We start from the raw sequence: 21,419 nt of genomic DNA, 5'->3' as shown, positions 1-21,419 counted from the left end.
GATTAAACCGTCCTCGGTAGGATGAGGTACTTAAGTGTATGAGAAGGTTAGTCATATGAATATTCAGTAATCCAATCATACTTCTAATTTAATTACAACAGAATAGGTTAAGGGACGGACATTTATGACACAACCCCCCCCCCCCCCCCCCCATAAAAAAAACCACATAAAAAAACAAGATCGACTGCAAATCTGAATTCAATGTAATTCCGTTATAAATATCAATTTAAATGCTAATAAAAGAGGAACGAAAGATACCAAAGGGACAGTCAAACTCATAAATCTAAAACAAACTGACAACGCCATGGCTAAAAATGAAAAAGACAAACAGAAAAACAATAGTAAACATGACACAACATAGAAAACTAAAGAATAAACAACACGAACCCCACCAAAAACTAGGGGTGATCTCAGGTCCTCCGGAAGGGTAAGCAGATCCTGCTCCACATGTGGCACCCGTCGTGTTGCTTATGTGATTACAAATCCGGCAAATAGTCTAATTCGGTAGGTCACATTCATGAAAGGGAAGGGGACTGTAGTTACGACGTAAGGAACATATCCGATATCATTTGTGAAACATTAGTAAAAAGAAATTGATTTAAAAAATGAATGTTATTCTGTTTTAAATTACGTCAGTATTTCATAGAGTGCTGCCCTGACATATGTGGTGTTATCAAACGAAAATTAAAGCTACAAACATTATTGCATAGGAATGAATAATTTGATGATAGTTATTGGTATCTTTTCCTTAATTCAAAGTTTAAAATGTAGACCATAAAACCAAATATCTTTTAACTTATGTTCCAAAATGATGATAAAAATATTTTTGTGTCGTTTATTTGCAGATTTTTTTTGATAGATTCGTTTACCTAGATCGAAGGTCTGTTTTGATAACAGTTCTGAAATGTATTCTTATAAAACAATTATGTCATGCATATATTGAAAAAAAAGTAAAATCACAAAAATACTGAACTTAGAGGAAGATCAATTGGGAAAGTCCATACTCACATGGCAAAATCAAATAACAAAACGCATCAAAAACGAATGGACAAAAACTGTCATATTCCTGACTTGGTACAGGCATTTTCAAATGTAGAAAATGGTGGATTAAACCTGGTTCTATAGCGCTAACCCTCTCACTTTAATGACAGTCTCATCAATTTCCGATATTTTTACATTGATGCGTTAAATAAACAGACACAATAAATATAATAGTCAAAATATGGGTACATCAGTCATCATCGTTTAACAATTTTAAAAGGAACAATTTAACAGAACACATAAACATCTACTATCTACGAACACATTTATTGATTTGAGTGTCTGACGTCAGAAAATTTTATACGTCACATAAATTTGTCGTTCAATGTACGTACAAACAATTTTAAAATTTTCATGGGAATGGTAGCATACAGGGTTAAAAAATCAAAAGTATGTAAGAATAAATTTAAGAAATAGACCGAGATTTAAGAATATTTTTCTTAATAAAAAAAATCGAAATTAAATTATTTCAAGCTTCGCCATGTGATGATGTCATTTGCCTGAACAGTGGAACATGCAAGAACGGACCGTCAACATTCACTTGTCAATGTGTCAATGGCTATATTGGAACTTTCTGTGAAGGTCATTATCATGTGTGTGTCTGTACATGCTTTATTAATATTTCACATTCGTAATTCGATTAGATATCTTATGGTTAACATTGTGACGTTACGGCAACCAAACAAAAAGGAGTCAACAAACGCTCTGATTAAATTCAATTATTTAACATTAAATGTTACGAAAGAGGACAAAGTAAATATAACAGATCTATTGAATCCACTGTCCTTGATATGTGACAAGGTTGAACATATAACAATTGTGTTACCTAATACTTCTTAATTACAACAACACAAATTTAAAAGAAATATCTGATTATCATTTCAACATGAGTGTAACATTGTCGTATTATATTGAATTAGTTTATAAAATTGAAAATGGAAATGGGGAATGTGTCAAAGAGACAACAACCCGACCAAATAAAAAACAACAGCAGAGGGTCACCAACAGGTCTTCAATGTAGCGAGAAATTCCCGCACCCGGAGGCGTCCTTCATCTGGCCCCTAAACAAATATATACTAGTCCAGTGATAATTTATGTCATCATGTACCCTGACATGTTTTGTATCAAAATGAATACAGGCTTAAATGCATGATTTGCCTTTCAATATCGCATGTGTTAAGTCCTGATTCCGTTTGACAAATAAGCTTATTTAGAACATAATCTAACACATTATTGGTCAACATATCGTGGTAGCTTGCATGTTGTATCAAATCGTAATTTAAAAGTTTACTGGGATGTATTATTATCAATACAAATTATTGATAGGCTCTAATTTTATTGTTTTATAATATTTAAAGTTATGTTGACATAATCAATGTTGAATCAATCAAATTACTTGATTAAATTAATGTTACTTGACTATCGGTTTCAATTATGAACCAAACTAACAGTCATAGTCTTTTGTTACGTATGAATCACCGTCTCTATACGATACAACCAAAGATTTAATATACCTATTGAGTGGTGTATCAAGAAATCAATAAAAATGTATATAAATTTAAAAAGGCGTTAAACTTATGCGAACGAGGCAATACATAACAACACCGTCTTATTAAACCAGATGATGTGTTAGATAAATAAATAAACAAGCAATTCTTGACAGATTTGAACATGATCTAACCTGGCGATATTATCACAGCTATCTATTTAAGGCATTTAGTACGATTTACATTAAATTTGTTTTACATATGTTTCTTTCTTTCAGAAGAATTTGTAAAAGTTCGGTTGGTTAATGGAGTTAATTCTTTGGAAGGACGAGTAGAAATCTATGTAAACGAAACATGGGGGACTATTTGTGATGATGAATTCGGAGATGAAGAAGCTAGTGTTATTTGCGGTATGCTTGGATACTATGAAGCTGGGTAAGATATATAAACCATTACACATTAGACTTGCTTGCGTGTTTATTATACATGTACACTCATATGTATAGGTAACAAAAGTTTACGAAACATGTTTGGATGATCCTTTCTGAATATTTCTGTGGTATTTACTAGTCGGGTTCGATTTTGTGAATGACGAATGAATACTAATTATTCATTAGGATACCCACACTAGGATTGGGGGTTTATTGTAGACGCATTGCTCTTTTTTTTTCGTTCGTCTAAGGAATACATAACTTGGTAATCGGTACGTGTTTTACTAATAAGTGAAGATTATACGGTGACTCACAGTTGCTTCTGGTGAGTAGTCGTTTCATAGGGAATCAATCCACATCTTACTATTTTATATAAAATTGAGAATGAAAATGTGGAATATGTCAAAGAGACACCAACCCGAACAAAGAGCAGATAACAGCCAAAGGCCACCAATAGGTCCATAAAGTATATGTTTGCCATGAGCTTCATTTCAACATTCAGTACAGTACAAAATGATCTCGTGCGAATAGTATCTGACTATTTCCTTCTGTTCATTCCGTTATTCAGTCCCTGTGTGCCGATTAAGATAAAGAATTAAAGTCGTTATCAATTACAAAGGAATACCAAAAACAAGTCTTACCTATTGAAACAAAACAATTTAAAGTGAACAACTATGCAAAAATCTAATTTCTATTCCGGATCCGTTACAATCTTAATCATGTTGATATAAAATACTATATGAATCTTTACACTTGTGGTACTAAAATAGTTGTTGCCATCGATTGCTATAACTAGAAATTCCGTAACTTTAAACACAAATTTGGATTCAACATGTTCAAATGATTAGAAATACAATAATAAGTTATTCATTATAGATAAAGTTATCTATAATTGAAATAAAACGTTTTTTTCATTTCTAAGATTTGACAATTACACAAATATATCTTTCGTTTTTCTTCATTTACATATTTTTTCATACCCCCGCTTTAAAAAAGAAGGGGAACACTGTTTTACCTCTCTGCCTGTCTATCCGTCCGTCTTCTTTCTTGGCAATTACAGTGCAATGATTTCTATATTATGATTTCAGGGTTTATATGAGTAAATAGTAACAAAGGTACCAGGATTATAATTTAATACGTCAGATGCGCGTTTCGTCTACATATGACTCATCATTGACGTTCAGGTCACAAAAGTTGTAAAGCCAGACAAGTACAAAGTTGAAGGGCATTGAGGACCCAAAATGCCAAAACGTTGTGCCAAATACGGCTAAGTTATCTATTCCTGGGATAGGAAAATCCTTAGTTTTTCGAAAAGTCGACAAAACTGTACAAGAAATCATTGCTATACCATGATTCATCACTCAACATTAATCTGTGTACCTTATTCTTTTAGCGAGGCGGGGTATCATCAGTGAGCAGTAGATCACATATTCACTTATTTATTCTCTAATTCAGTAATGACGTTATCAAAATTTAAGATCATTATCCAATTTATAAGTTGGATTTCAAAATATAATAATATCACTAAAATAATATTTAATTGAGAATTTTTTTAGATCAGTTCCTTATTCTGACGCTCATTTTGGGGAGGGATATGGATCTATTGTTTTGGATGATTTAAATTGTATTGGAACAGAAGCGGACATATTTTATTGTCAGTCTAATGGCCTATTTCAACATGATTGTGATCATAGCGAAGATGCTGGTGTTGTCTGTCAAGGTAAATTTGGATATATTTTAAAACAAGTTCATTTAACTATCTTTATCTTAGTTTATGTTTGAATCTACAAACATGTCCTAATATAACCATACTTAAGGTAATGTCATATCTGCTCAGGTATGATTTCTAAAACTTGTTTTAATTTGTCGGTTCTGAAAGCTATATACAAATTGTTAACATTAAAACGACTGTTCTTTTGACCATGAATTATAATTTTCGTCTTGCTTTTGATTTATAATATTGTATAAAAAGTTATGAATTAAACTCATAATAAATTTACAGCACCAATAAATGTTTTAAAAAACCCTGTTGTTCTATCTACTCCTGATTTGACATATAATAAATTAATTGGAATAATTGTCCTTAATAATTTGAAATAATTTATAAATGACACTCTAGTCGTGTTGCAGATGAAAGAAAGGCTTTTGCTAGGTAATATCTCAAATAACAGTAATAGTGTGTACGGTAAATTTGGCCATATAAGAAAATAAAAATAAACAGGGATTTTGGATGTTTTTTTTTTGTATTTTTGTGTTTGTTGAATACAGAGGACGGACAACCAATGGTTTTAGGTATTGTTACCGATATAGCTTTCTTTCTTTCTTTCTTTCTTTCTTTTAAAATTTGTTTTTGTTTTGTATACTAATGATACATGAACATTTAAATAATCATATACATGTAAAGTGAAAGAAAATGCAATGGCAAGGTAGCAAATTTTATCAGATTGATTGGTTAGGAGTTTCATTAAAGTTGTAAAAAAATAATAATTTAATGAATACAAAATAATGGAAAGACCCTAGGGAAAGTCTCATTTTCTCAAAATTTAGATAATTAAAAAGGCAGATAAGACAACAGGGTTTATTAAAAAAAAACTCTCTAAGATCATTATTTGTTTCAATCCAATTCTTTTTCCGAATTAAAAATCAATAGCAAGACGAAAATTTATAAATGGAGGGTCAATATTAAAAACGAAAAAAAAATGTCTTAAAGTTTGTTAGTTTTAAACAACAATACCATTCACAAGCTTACATTACTAAACAAGAAGAATATTAAATAGATAAAAAAAAAACTAGCAGCTCTTTACAGATTTAAATATGAGCTAAACATTAACACAATTATCTAATCATCTATGGCATTTATTACGATTTACATTAGGTTTATACATACACCTCGTTTGTAAGGGTTTTTTTTTCTTCAGAGGATTTTATGAAAGTTCGGTTGGTTGATGGTTATCATTCTTTAGAAGGACGAGTTGAAATTTATGTGAATGGAACATGGGGGACTATTTGTGATGATGAATTCGGAGATGAAGAAGCTAGCGTTATTTGCGGTATGCTTGGATGCTATGACGCTGGGTAAGATATTTAAACCATTACACAACTTACAGTAGCTCACGTGTACAGTGTAAAGGTAATTAAAGTTCAAGATTCATGTTTGGATGATCATTTCTGAATATTTCTGTGGTATTTTCTAGTCTACCTGCCTCCTTTTGTTAAATGACGAATGATTACCAACAATATTTTGAATTACCTACATAAGAATTGTTTTTTTTAATGATAACACATTGCTCTACCGTTCGCACCTTCATCCTTAATTACATCCGTCTGTTCGTCCAACATTTATGCTGTGACAATCTGATGTTAAGTTAGCTTCTGCTTGGCAGCATTGCGTAGTAGTATTTGACGGCTTTTAAAGCAGACATCATTTTTATGTTTTACGATACGTAAAACTACAATATGAATGGGTTTTTAGAAAAATCTATGTAAGACACAGCGCGCATGATCTTGTATCTGTTAGTTAAGAACGCAATGCCATGTTGATCTTCGGGTTTTATTTGAGCAGTCAAATTGCATTGACCGTATATTCATATGTCATATACAGTCACTGACCGTATATCACCTTGTTTATGACGTTGACAATGTGTTTCCGTAGAGTTTTATTTATGACGTCAATAAAACATACAGGTTCGCGGCAATTTTACGTTGTCCGCTCACAATTAAAGAATGACGGTTTTTACCCTAAATACTTCATTTTGAACAGTTATAAGAGTTGCAGTATATAAAGAATAACCATACATTGTCTCAAAATATCAATCTGTTATTTGTACTCGGCTCGAAACAGGTAGAAATGCTCGGCACAGCCTCGCTTTCTACCTGTTTCTAAGCCTTGTACAAATAACATTGATATTTGGAGACAATGTATGGTTATTCTATATATATTAATCCTGATAAGTGTAATAGAAATTTAGTTTTTGTCATCGACTGTATAAACTTGCAATTCCCAAGCGTTTAACCCAAATTTGGATTTGAATTATTTTGAATTACAATTATAAGATTTTCATTACAGATAAAGGTATCTATAATTGAAATGTGCTTTTATTTCTTTTCTGATAACGGACACAAATTAATCTTTCGTTTCCGTAGTTAGTTTGTTTCTTCTCCCACAGCAATGCCATTCTCATTAATTAAAATAATTTTCAAATTTATTCATAGGTTTTTAAAATATCATTTGTGTTTGTCCCGGCTGATAAAGCTGCTAATAATATCATTATTGTTTGACGTAAATTTTATATAGAGGTTCTGCAAAAGGAAATCACGAATTCACCAACATTCCAACTGACTTCATTTTCAGAAAACGACATCTGTAACAAACATAAACTTTTAGCTACTTCTTTACAAGCAGAACCAAACACAATGAAAGTCCCAACTATGTACTGGCTTCCGAAGCTGCACAAAAAACCTTACAAATATAGATTTATTTCATCTTCCAGCCATTGTTCAACTACTAAATTGTCTGTTTTACTTACTAGTACACTTGGTACAATAAAAAACCTGATAATAAATTGTTCAAATAAGGCCTTTGAAAATAGTGGAATTAATTACTTTTGGAGTGTCAAAAACTCGTTGGAAGTACTTGATAAATTGCATGCATATATTGGTGATTTTGAATCTGTTCAAAGTTTTGATTTTTCTACCCTATATACCACTTTGCCTCATATTCTTATTAAGAAAAAATTCACATCCCTAATTAACTGGGCATTTAAAAAGTCGGAATGCGAGTACATATGTTCAAACTCTTTTAGATCATTTTTTAGTAGCAATAAACAAAAGAACTATGTCAATTGGACATGCTTTGATACTATTTATGCACTTGAATTTTTACTTGATAACATTTTTGTTCGCTTTGGAGATTCCGTATATCGTCAAGTTATTGGAATTCCAATGGGGACTAACTGTGCACCACTTATTGCGGACCTGTTTTTGTATTGTTATGAGTTACAATTTATGACTAAAATTAGCAAAGACCCATCAAAACAACATTTGATACAAAAATTTAACAATACTTTTAGATATTTGGATGATATATTGGCTCTAAATAATGACGACTTCAGTATGTATACTAAAGAAATTTATCCTGTAGAACTTACTTTAAATAAAGCTAATGATAACAATGACCACTGCCCTTTCCTCGATCTTGATATCTATATCATAAACGGGAAGCTTAATACAAAAATTTATGATAAAAGAGATGATTTTTCATTTCCTATTGTTAATTATCCATTTTTAGATGGTGACGTTCCCTTGTCACCATCTTATGGTGTTTATATATCTCAACTTGTACGATTCGCTCGTGTATGTAACAATGTATTAGATTTTAGCGAGAGAAATTTATGTATTACTGAAAAATTATTACACCAGGGTTTTCGATATCACAAACTGGTCAAAACATTTACTAAATTTTATCACCGGTATAAGGAAATAATTCGTAAATATAACTCAACATGCAGACATCTTATACGTTCAGGTATTTCACATCCAAAATTTTATGGAAATATTCTTTATAAAGCACAAAAATGTCAGTATTCTCCTCAGAAACTAACAAAACCTTTAAATAGACTTATTAAAAGGGGATATAGTTACGATACTGTTGTCAGGTCATTAAAGATTGCATATTTTGGCTTTAACATTGATTCACTGATAGGGTCTTTGCATCGGAACTAAACACATTTATTTCTAAAAAACAGTTGTTGGCATGACACGGGTTATGTTCTTCTCATATATTTTATGATAGTATGATACTAAACCCCTAACGGGAGGGATTGTACCTGATATTCATATGATGAAGACATAATCTTTCAATCAGTTTAATTGAGGTCTGGAGCTGGCATGTCAGTTAACTGCTAGAAGTCTGTTGTTATTTATGTATTATTGTCATTTTATTTATTTTCTTTTGTTACATCTTTTGACATCAGACTCGGACTTCTCTTGAACTGAATTTTAATGTGCGTATTGTTATTCTTTTACTTTTCTACATTGGCTAGAGGTATAGGGGGAGGGTTGAGATCTCATAAACATGTTTAACCCCGCCGCAATTTTGCGCCTGTCCCAAGTCAGGAGCCTCTGGCCTTTGTTAGTCTTGTATGATTTTAAATTTTAGTTTCTTGTGTATAATTCGGAGTTTAGTATGACGTCCATTATCACTGTACTATAATGCATATTTTAGGGGCCAGCTGAAGGACACCTACGGGTGCGGGAATTCTCGCTACATTGAAGACCCATTGGTTGCCTTCGGCTGTTGTTTGCTCTATGGTCGGGTGGTTGTCGCTTTGACATATTCACCATTTCCTTTCTCAATTTTATTTTATCATAATATCACAAACAAAATTTTTAATTGAGAATGTTATTTTCTAGATCAGTTCCTTACTCTGGCGCTTATTTTGGGGAGGGATATGGATCTATTGTTTTGGATGATTTAAATTGTATTGGAATAGAAACAAACATATTTGATTGTCAGTCTGGTGGCCTATTTCAACATGATTGTGAACATAGCGAAGATGCTGGTGTTGTCTGTCAAGGTAAATCTGAAAATGTTTTAAGACAGTTTCTTTTATCTATATTTAACTAAATATAGGTCACCGTACGGCTTTCAATAAAGCCCTTACCGTATAGTCAGCTATAAAAGGTCCTTAAATGACCATGTAAAACACTTCAAAAGCGAAACGGCCTTATAAATGTACAAAAAATGAACAAAAAATAAGTATTTTATAGAAAAACTACAACCAATTAATTACAGGCTCCTGACTTGGGACACGCCCACACATACAGAATGTGGTGGGGTTAAACGTGTTAGCGGGATACCAACCCTCACCTAACCTAGAACAGTGTTATAATAGTACAACATAAGAACAAACTATAAAAGCTATTTTAAAAAGACTCAATTTATCAGATTAATACAAATACAAATAATAAACATGTCTTAGTATAATTATACTTAGGTAATGCCATATCTGTTATGGTATGATTTCTAAAACTTGGTTTAATGTGTGGGTCCAGAAAGCTATATTCAAATTGTTAACATTAAAATATTCATTTATTCAAATTCCGTCTCGCTTTGGATTTTCAATATTGAGTAAGAAATTTTAAATAGAACTAATAATAAATAAAGAGAACAAATTGATGTTTTGAATAAAACAAAAATTTTTGCATCTTCTTTTTTAATTATCAAGGTCTTGGAATAGGTATCTGTTGAATGCGAACATAGGCTGAAGTGGATGTAAAAGTACACCATCGTATCTGCATGTGTTCATACTTACAACTTAATAGTATTATTTCTGTTCTACTAATTGAATATTGACCCTGATTTGACATATAATAAATTAGTTGGATAATTGTCCTTGATAACAGTGTAAGTGTGTATGGTAAAAAGACAAGCGATTTGGTTATTAAGAAGAAACAAAACCACGGGATTTGGGGATTTTTATTCGTATTTTTGTGTTAGTTGAATACAGAAAAAGGACACCCGATGGTTTGTGGAATTGTTACGTATATTGCGTTCTAAACTAATATTGGCATTCCTTTGGTATATTGTACCAAAGATACAATAACATAATCACATGTGAACGAAAATACAGTGGCAATGTTGCTAATTGGTTGGGAGTTTCCTTGAATTTATTAAAAAAATTAAAAGGTGAGGGTAAAAAATAATGGGGGAGACACTAGCATGAGCAGGGATATACTCCTTTTCTCAAAAGATAGATAAGCAGATAGGACAAAAGCCTTTATTATAAAAAAATTATCATTCGTTTCAATTCAAAATTGTTGTTCAGCATTGGAAATCAAACGCAAGACGAAAGTTTATAAATGGACAGACAATATACAAAACGCAAAAGTTGTCTCAAAGTTTGAAAGTTATCCCTTTGTTTATCACAATTCTTGTAGTTATTCATCCAACAAGATTTTTTGAAAACACTAAGAACTATTTTTACACAATTAAGGGGAACTTAAACGCAGCCGATATTTGACTATTTACCGACTATCAATATATCCTATTGTTCTCGTGATTTCAGAAAGTGAGTATTGAAGACACAGGCCAGTTTATATACAAGAATGTTGGTGTAGTGGATCTTGCTATTTTGTTACAATTCTGTACACTTTTTTATATACTAGATTCATCAACACTTATCAGATGATTACATGTACACTACATTGGCGCTTTCGATGTTTATATATGGAAATAAAAACGGGATGTGAAATTCATGCCGACACTATTCAAATTGATATAATTTATTGTGATTGTTCATATATTTGATGTAATTCATTCTATGGATACGTTTGTATTCTGTAGTCAGTCACTACTTCAGTATATTATGTTTATCTATAATATAGTCATTTTTAAAAAATTACTGTTTGCAAAAGTATGAATTATTCTAAATACTAGAAATGTTCTTATTTCAGGCAGATAACCATAGCCGTGTTAGGCACAACGTTTGGCCTCAATGCTCTTCAACTTTGTACTTGTTTTGGCTTTCGAACTTTTTTATCTGAGCGGCGCGTCTGGCTTGTGTGGACGAGGCGCGTTTTTGGCGTATTACATTTTAAACCTGATGCTTTTTGTTATTCATTAATCATGTGTTTCTTTGTCTAATACGTTTTCCTATTTATTTGTATTGTAGTCCTGTAATATTATGTTGTCATTTCTATGTTATATTTAACATTGCCATTAAAGTGCGAGGTTTGGCATGCCACAAAACCAGGTCCAACCCACCATTTTTTCCTTTAAAAATGTCCTGTACCAAGTCAGGAATATGGCCATTGTTATATTATAGTTCGTTTCTGTGTGTGTTACAATTTAACGTTGCGTCGTTTGTTTTCTCTTATTTTTGAGTGTAAGTTGACATTGCGATAAGACGTGTCACGGTACTTGTCTATCCCAAATTCATAAGTTTGGTTTTGATGTTATATTTGTTATTCTCGTGGGATTTTGTCTGATGCTTGGTCCGTTTCTGTGTGTGTTAGTTACATTGAAGTGTTGTGTCGTTGTTCTCCTCTTATATTTATGCGTTTCCCTCAGTTTTAGTTTGTTACCCCGATTTTGTTTTTTGTCCATGGATTTATGAGTTTGAATAGCGGCATACTACTGTTGCCTTTATTTGCTACGTTATAAACCTGGTACCTTTTTATAGCTATTATTTTTGTGTTTTTCTGTCCAATATGTTAAATCATTTATTTTAATTGTAGTCCTGTCATGTAATGTTGTAATTTAACTATTTTTAACCTTGACATAAAAGCGGGAGGTTTGGCTAGCCACAAAACGAGGTTCAACCCACCATTGTTTTGAGTATTCTCATGGAAGATGAATTATATTAAAATAAGCACTTACCCTGATGGCATACCTGTCATTGCTTCTTTTGGATTTCCTTTACATCCAACATTTTATTTTATACCGATTTATATACATGAGCATCGGCAGAATTGTTGCATTAATTTAGTAATTGCGGCAATTTAAATATAAAAAAAAATTACGTAATATTGCTTTTAATCCTGGTATCTATGATGAGTTAATTTAGATAAAAACAAATATACAGAAGACACTGACCCAAGTGATCCTACTATGTATCAATCTATTTAAAAAAAAAAAAACAAGTGTCCCACTGTAAACTTTGATATGTAAGTTCCACATGGAAGATTCAAAACAAAAACTTGAAAAATATACGATAATAGAAACGATTGCTTATACCTTATTCATGTAATTGTGTTGACGGAGATCAAATATCATTTTTGGTTTGAGAAGTTTCAATGGAGGACATTTGTAAGTTTCAACTTGAGCAACAGATTTTAAATCAAAAGTAGCTAAATGTGGTTTTCAACGTATATCTAACGGAGAATTATTTTCATGTTTTGCAAAAATATCTTCATAAATTGGATTACAAACACCGCTGTAGGCAGGATTATCTGAATAGGCTTTTAGTTTGACAGCATATTGAAGTCCAAGCTTCAAACGCCTGTTAGAGAGTGAGTGCTCATCAGCCTTTACATACAGACTCTAAACTATTGAGGTTTTAACGGCGACAAGACAAAGGCGCAAACCCTGATGATGAACAGCATCAAGAATCTGTATAGAAGAAAGGATATTTTTTTTTAGAAACTAACCCTAGAAATTTGGTTTCATCTTCCATTTTAATCGGGTTTCCATTTAAAGTGATTTCTGGATCAACATGCCATTTCCTTTAAAAACAGATCTAAAAATGCATCCCAACCGTTCTAGATGAGGAAAATTATTTTACGATTCTTCCAAGACATACATGTAGTTGTAATTGGCGATTTATATTAACGTAAAATTAGCCTTCAATATTATTTTCTAAAACTTCAACAAGGCCATTAATTTTAAGACTAAATAATGTCACAGATAAAATATTCCTCTGAGGGACACCCATCTCCTGATCATTTTGATCAGACATGGTTGAATTAACTCTAACATTGAATTGTCTGTTCGAATTAAACTTGGCCGATTGCCATTCAACCCCATATCAAAATGATCTTTTAAAATACCATAATTCCACGTTGTGTCGAGGGTCTTTCAAGATCGAAAAAAGACTGACACCACATGTTCATTTTTAGCAAAACCATTACGGACAAATGATTCGAATTGAACAAGATGATCAACTGTACTACGGTCCTGTTAAATCCACTCTGGATATTGACTTATAGCCCATTTTATACAAGAACCAAACAAGGCGATCATTGACCATTCGTTCAGGTGGTTTGCAGACACAACTAGTCAGAGCAATTGGTCGATAATTAGTAGGATCCGTGTGATATTTACTTGGTCTTGGAAAAAGCACGACGGTTGCAAGTTTCCAGATTGATGGTCCAAGATGTTCGTCGGGCTTGCCAGCAATCCCGTCGTGCATAAGTGCGAAAACTTTTTGAATTGTTTTGTGTAGGATGTTCATTTAACCGTCTTTCAGTTTTTTTTTACGGTCATCAATGGCTTGATGACAAGCTTCGGTCTTCCATTGTTTGCTAGGGTGTTTTGGATTTGCCGAGGTCTTTGGAATTGTTCGGTCAGCAATAGACGTTATTACAGTATTGAAGATTAAATTTGGATCTTAAATTTCCTTTAAAAGAAAGTAAAATCACTAAAATACTGAACTCAGAGGAAAATCAAATCGGAAAGTCCCTAATCGCATGGCAAAATCAAATAAAAAAACACATCAAAACCGAATGTACAACAACTGCCATATTCGTGACTTGGTGCAGGCATTTTCAAATGAGTTTCTTGAAGACTAAACTAAAAGCGTTAACTCGATGAGGTTTATTTTAAGACCTCGGCGATTCCATTGAATGATATTGGTCATGATTGGTTACTTGGAGGACGAATGTGATCTTTCAGGTGGCAAATCATTTTCATAATCCATCCCTGAATCTTCACTAAGTAGGGAATATCTATTTTGTAAGGAAAGTCCTTGCTCTCCTTGACCAGATCCAGCCGATGTGCCTCCGAACCTTCTATCAGGGAACTTATTATGAGAAATGCAAGCCCAGAAATATAGTATTAAATGGGAGATATGTATTCCGTATGCAGGCGCTGCTGGAATGTTGCTACATAGAAATGAAAAGTTCACAAGTGGAAAGCTCAAATGATCTCTTTTGTTGTTAATATAAAAAAGAAAATGTGGTATGATTGCCAATGAGACAACCCATCCACTAGAGACGAAAATGACACAGAAATAAACAACTATAGGTAACCGTACTGCCTTCAACAATGAGCAAAGCCCATACCACACAATCAGCTATAAAAGGTCCCGAAATGACAATGTAAAACAATTCAATTCAAAGTTTTGTCTTCAACCGACCATCCTTGTCAACTTCCTAAGTAAGGAGGACAAAATTTAGTGTTTGTCGCTGTTTATCGTCTGTGTTGTTCATTTATTATTTTGTAAGAAATGAGGCTTTTAGTTTTCTCGTTTGAATTGCTTTTCATTTGTTATTTCTGAACCTATTATATATACATGTAGCTGAAAATGCGATATGAGTTTTGCTCAAGGTTGAAGGCAAAACGCATCAACAAATTATATGAATTAAATGGATAATTGAGCTTAAAAGGTATATCAATCGTTATATATATGACAACATTTCTTCTTTTAAATTTGTGGTAAGAAGTCTATAATACTTAAACCAATGACGTTTAAACATTAAATTTAAATGTACATGAAGAGTCAATTGTAAACACATTTAAACTCGTATTGAACTATGAAAAACATTAATAATGCCATTGCACATTTCTCTTTAAATGTACGAGCTAGTCAATGAAATGCAAATGTTGTTTTTTTATGTCCATCTTAAGACGGTACAACTTCATTATCGCAATTACAAATACTACAGTAAACCACCACAAAAAAAAACAACAAAGCACTGGATTCACCAGTAATATCAATAATAATTAATGTTGCAACTTCTCCGTAGTTTCCTTGTAGTGTTTTAGTTTTATAAACCGTATAAAATAGGAAAAATATATCGTAGAAAATGGAAAATCCTTTTAAGGCCCATGACCAAGGCGTGAAGTCATTATTTGCTTCAATTAAACAACCGATATAAACTAACGGCATTATGATTAAAAGGACAGTTATCCATACAAACAATCCCATAGAAGGCGAATCACATATTGCATATTCCGAATGGCTAATGTTAAAAATAATTAATTCCGTGAGTGCTGATGAAAAGTGTAAGAGCATTCGTAATCCTAAAAACACCATGTTACACGTGTTACTTTCACCACAGCAGCATCTCCTAAATGTGTTTATAATCCACATCACTAAATCTATCGGAACAAAAACTTGATCGGTCATTTTTAGTTGTAGCTTTCTTTTACGAAGTCGTCTTTAGAAAATGTTTCTTTTTAAACGAAATTACTTGATATCGGAAACTAGATACGTATACGAATGATAATTTATTTATTATTCTTATAAAATTTTCCAAACTTATATATATACTAGAACACACCCGCGAAAACGCGGGCATTTAAAGCTTGGTTTAAAGAATGTAATACGCAATACAGTTACAAAATCTGACTCATGTAGTAGATTAAAACACCATAAAAGTAATTCCTGAAAACAAAAATATTGATCTTTGATACAAACAGAATTCAAAACTACAAATGAGTTCCAACTAACCCGAGAAAAAAATCTGTAGGTTTAAGTCTACAAACATTTCATAAAACAGTCATCATTGATATTGCTTTTCCAATAATATCTGCCATAAATTTATCGTTGTACAACACGGCCGACACTCGGCTAACCGAGAGATTGGTCGGTTAATCTATATTGAGTATGCGGCTATATGGGCGATTGGTCTGTTAATCGGATTGGTTATACGTCTGTTAAGAGTAAAACGCCTAATTTAATGTTAAACTCTATTAAATATACAGATTTTTGGCATGTTATAAGAACCAAATCAAAAAAAGAAAAGTGTCTGACAAAATGATATCTATCATAGAACATTTTGCATTTGTAAAAACATTTCTTAGTCTGCGCAGTTTTCAGTAAAACTAAAAGGCGTCGCGCAAGTATGTAGTATTTATGCTTATACGCATAGCAATTTTTTGAATAAAAGGCGAAACAAACAAATTTAGATATCATTTAAAGGACAAAAAATAGTACTGTGGTTCTAAAAAATAAATTGACATTATTAAATATTTCATAATTGTAAAATAACGTGAATAATACCACGTTTTAGTGAAAATTATGGGAATAAAGTCTGTTAATGGGTTGGACAATTGAAATTGTGTCAGTTAAGAGTTATTTAGCCGCGACAAATTTAAGAATGAGATGTTCCTGAGTAAACACAAATGACAATACGGTGCCACAGTATCCTAGAAAGAGCATTTTTATTTTGACTTTCTTTGCATTTTATTGAAGGGTGTGTCACTTCAATATAGCGTGATATGTATTGGCCTCTGGAATATGCATGAATTTTTTATTGACGTTTTCAATCAGCCTTAATTTTTGTGTCTGTTTGAAGTAGCACGTTCTCAATTCCGACTGAAAGTGTCTTTCTAATACAACACAGGGTACATATAACGTGTTCTCGTTCACATATGAACATGATATTTGTCACTGGACAACCCTAATTCGTCAGCATCATCCAATTGGTTCTTTTCTTCTATTACTTAATCATATGTTGTTTACATATCACTCTAAAGAAGTAAACGGAAAGGAGCGAATGCAGCTACATTTGGTTATTTTAAGTTTCAATTCATTTTATTCCGTTTAGTTCCTTTCTACATAAGTGCAGAGGAGAACTACAGTTGTCTATGGTGGCCGGTGAAGTCCATTTCGCGTTTTCGCGATTTCGCCTTTCATAATCTATAGGGCGAAAACGCGAAATAGCGAAAAGGTGAAATCGCAAAGTCGATAACGCGAAAACGAGAAAACACTAAGTCGAAAACGAGAAATCGGTTTCGCATTTTCGCGTTTTCGACTTCGCAATTTCGCGTTTCCGCCATATAGAATATGTAAGGCGAAAACGCTAAAGCGCTAAAACGCAAAATGGCATTAACCTGCCACCATAGTTGTCCGCATGTAAACTTCTAGAATTTGTCACCAATATAAGTACATCGCAATCCGTTACTGTTTCAACAGCCATCGGTGTTTCATGTGTGTATTCTTAAAAAAGTATTATTTTTCTCTCGTTTTTAGCAATGTATCACTCTCTACTGTCCTTATATATTATTCTATATTCTGCGTTTCCATCCAGATCCTCGTGTATACCACGAGGGTCCGGATTGGGGGTTTTGTTGATTTCTGTACTCTTTAAATTGTTATGTCATTTTTTTCTACATTTTGTTTATATTACTCAAAATTCTTTCTTTCTTTTCATATTTTGTCATCCTAATATATTTTACTTACTGATGTTTAGTTACATTACGACGTTTATCTCTGATTTATATATATATTGGTTACCAATGTAGATGACAAATTTGTGTCATGCATGACAATTAAGCAGAATCAACATGATATATGCGATCATTCTTAGATGAAATTAATAGTACTTTAATATTACACTTTTTGAAACCATTTTTATAAATTTTCAATTTCATGTGTTGTTTCCGTATATGCTATGTTTCATTGCTCATGTGGTGTTTTCGTATATTTTAGCCGCTCGTCTTGAGCCTACTCATTTGATCCGATAACACCCCATATAGCAATAAAATTATACTTTTATTGCCATTCATAACTCTTAACAGACCAATTAACAGACCGAGTTTTATACATCCGACCCATTAACAGACCAGGTTTTAAATAAAGATTGATTTATGTCACCAAAATACAGATTTTCGTGTAGATTTTTCACACAATGATATCAATATGGTTAACAAACATAATGCCTTTCTTTTTTCGATGTTCAAAATATTGAATGCAAGTAAATTTAACCAATGTGTCATTTTGTGTACATTTTATGTGTGTAAAATGTGTATAAATTTATTGATGAGTAACCCGCCTTTTCATTTTATAGATCGTACATCGAAGCTAGAAAAATAATAATTACACCACTGAATTCAGTACATTGAATTGTTTTGTTAGACATGAATACTTTTTATGATGAAAATATATTTAGAAAGTTATACTATGAAACATGCTGAACTTTCAATGATTTTCTCGATAACACCTGATTAACAGACTTTAGCCAACCCGATTAACAGACCAACCGCCGATATAGCCGCATACTCAATATAGATTAACAGACCAATCTCTCGGTTAGCCGAGTGTCGGCCGTGTACAAAAGCTTGTCTCTATCTATATGTCTAAATTTGGTCATTATGTTGAACGCATCTTTTCAATCGAACTGGTGATAAAAGATAAAACAGATACAGTTATGTTTGCCTCATATCTTGGACTTATATATAAAAATTCACAATGATGGTCGGTTGAAAATTAATAAAATCTTTATAAAAAATAAATTATCTTAATGTTATCAATGAAATAAAATTTCAAGAAGAACAATATAAGAGAACTACGGATTTAAATAACAATTTAAATGAAAAGTATTATAGAAAATTCTATACATTATTAAGTATTTCTCATTGTTAAAGGTCGTGTAGTTGCTTATACTAGCTAACATTCATTTCATTTGAACCTTGTTGGATGTTGTCTTATAGCTATATATAGATACATACCACGTAAAACTATGTTAATTGTTTTATTCAGGCTCGATGTTTTAGAACTTTTAAAACAGAAGTTTGTTCTCCAGATTAAACATCAATCTCTTATTTGTTTGCGTTTGCTTGTATAAATATGCCAATTTATTGTTTTGGATCGGTTATTCATTTTTGAAATCTAAGATGAGATTAATTATTTTCTGCGTTGATGAAGCAAGATTTTTCATTTTCTTTAAAACAAGGGACTAATTATTTGTTTTCACAAGTATATTTGCTATATTTGAAAGCTTACAATTTTTAAATTCACTAAAATAACACATGTATAGTCAAGTCATTATGTACCATTTAATCAGAATTTATCATCAGCCTCTGCAGAAATAAATCTTCTGAATTCCCAAATACATTTGTCATGTAACTCTTTAAGGTCAGTTTAGTAGCAATAAACAAAAACAAAAAACTATGTTAATTGGACATGCTCTGATACTATATCTGGCCTTGAATTTTTACTAGATAACATTTTTGTTCGCTTTGGAGATACCGTATATCGTCATGTTATCGGAATTCCAATGTGGACTAACTGTGCACCACTTATGACGGACCTGTTTTTGTATTGCTATGAGTTCCAATTTATTACTAAAATCAGCAAAGACCCATCGAAACAAAATCTGATTTAAAAATTTAATAATACTTTTAGATATTTGGATGATATTTAGGCTCTCAATAATGACGACTTCAGTGTGTATACTAAAGAAATTTATCCTGTTGAACTTACTTTAAATAAAGCTAATACTAACAATGACCAACCACTGCACTTTCCTCGATCTTGATATCTATATCATTAACGAAAAGCTTGATACAAAAATGTATGACAAAAGAGATGATTTTTTTTTATTTCCTATCGTTAATTATCCATTTTTGGATGGTGAAGTTCCCTTGTCACCATCTTACGGTGTTTATATATCTCAACTTGTACGATTCGCTCGTGTATTTTAGATTTTAACGAGAAAAATTTGAAAAATTATTTCACCAGGGTTTTCGATATCACAAACTAGTCAAAACATTTACTAAATGTTATCATCGGTACTAGGAAGGACATCATTCGTAAATATAGCTCAACATGCAGACTTCTTATACGCTCAGGTATTTCAAATCCAATCTTTTATGGTAATTTTCTTTATAAAGCACAAAAATGTCAGGATTGACCTCAGAAGCTAACAAAACCTTCAAATAGACCTATTAAGAAGGGATATAGTTACGATACTTTTGTCAGGTCATTAAAGATTGCATACTTTGGCTTTAATATTGATTTACTTTTTTGGCAGTCTTTGCATCGGAACTAAACACGTTTATTTAAAAACCAGTTGTTGGCAGTTATGTTCCCCTCATATATGTTTTATGATGGTATGATACTAAACCCCCTGACGGGAGGGAATGTGTCTGATATTCATATGATGAAGACATAATCTTTCAATCATATTAATTGAGGTCTGGAGCGGACATGTCAGTTAACTGCTAGCAGTCTGCTGTTATTTATGCATTATTGTCATTTTGTTTATTTTCTTTTGTTACATCTTCTGACATCGGACTCGGACTTTTCTTAAACTTTTCTACATTGGCTAGAGGTATAGGGAAGGCTGGAGATTTTATGAACCTGTTTAACTCCGCCGCATTTTTGCGCCTGTCCCCAGTCAGGAGCCTCTGGCCTTTGTTAGTCTTGTGTTATTTTAGTTTCTTGTGTATAATTTGGAGTTTAGTAAGGACGCCTCCGGGTGTGGGAATTTCTCGCTTCATTTAAGACCTATTGGTGACCTTCTGCTGTTGTCTGTTCTATGGTCGGGTTGTTGTCTCTTTGACACATTCCCCATTTCCATTCTCAATTTTAAACATTGTATTAAATTATGGCTGTGAGTAGCCTCTTTTAAAAGTATTACCAAACATTGTTTAGCCGAGCGGAGGCTACAATAAATATAAAGGATTTTGAGCTGTTGAAGGCCACAAGAAGCTTTAGAACAAATGATGCAAACGCATGCCTTTATTACCGTTTCCCATACCCTTCTTAATCTTAAAACGCAAGTTCTGTTTTACTAATTTTTGACAATATTTTGGTTTCGTAGCATAATGTTTAAATACAGTGTAAGACTTTAGTCTTTAAGGACAACATCAAAAGACAAATATGTAGGATAAAGCAAAAAAGTTATTCACATAGTTCAGTATGTGGCTGCTGTTTTTTTTTTTTTGTTATGGTTTTTTTTTTGCTGTTTCAGCAGAATTTTTAATTCTAAAACGTGTGAATTGTCTGTTTTT

The 21,419-nt window shown here is 32.3% G+C and overlaps 1 protein-coding gene across 1 annotated transcript in view; it reads left to right on the top strand.

The window, feature by feature from the left end:
- The window catches only part of LOC139526442 (scavenger receptor cysteine-rich domain-containing protein DMBT1-like), a 38,847-nt gene extending 27,426 nt beyond the window's left edge, over nt 1-11,421 (top strand). The window contains exons 9-13 of the mRNA XM_071321590.1: nt 2,807-2,963; nt 4,516-4,679; nt 5,878-6,034; nt 9,371-9,534; nt 11,414-11,421. Of these exons, the coding sequence (XP_071177691.1) occupies nt 2,807-2,963; nt 4,516-4,679; nt 5,878-6,034; nt 9,371-9,534; nt 11,414-11,421 (650 nt within the window). The remainder of the gene's footprint in view (nt 1-2,806; nt 2,964-4,515; nt 4,680-5,877; nt 6,035-9,370; nt 9,535-11,413) is intronic.
- Nucleotides 11,422-21,419: the final 9,998 nt, after the last annotated feature.

This window comes from Mytilus edulis, chromosome 6, assembly GCF_963676685.1.
Source record: "Mytilus edulis chromosome 6, xbMytEdul2.2, whole genome shotgun sequence".
Classification (NCBI taxonomy): Eukaryota; Metazoa; Mollusca; class Bivalvia; order Mytilida; family Mytilidae; genus Mytilus; species Mytilus edulis.
The sequence above is the reverse complement of the archived record's forward strand: the minus strand, read 5'-3'. Positions and strand labels throughout refer to the sequence as shown.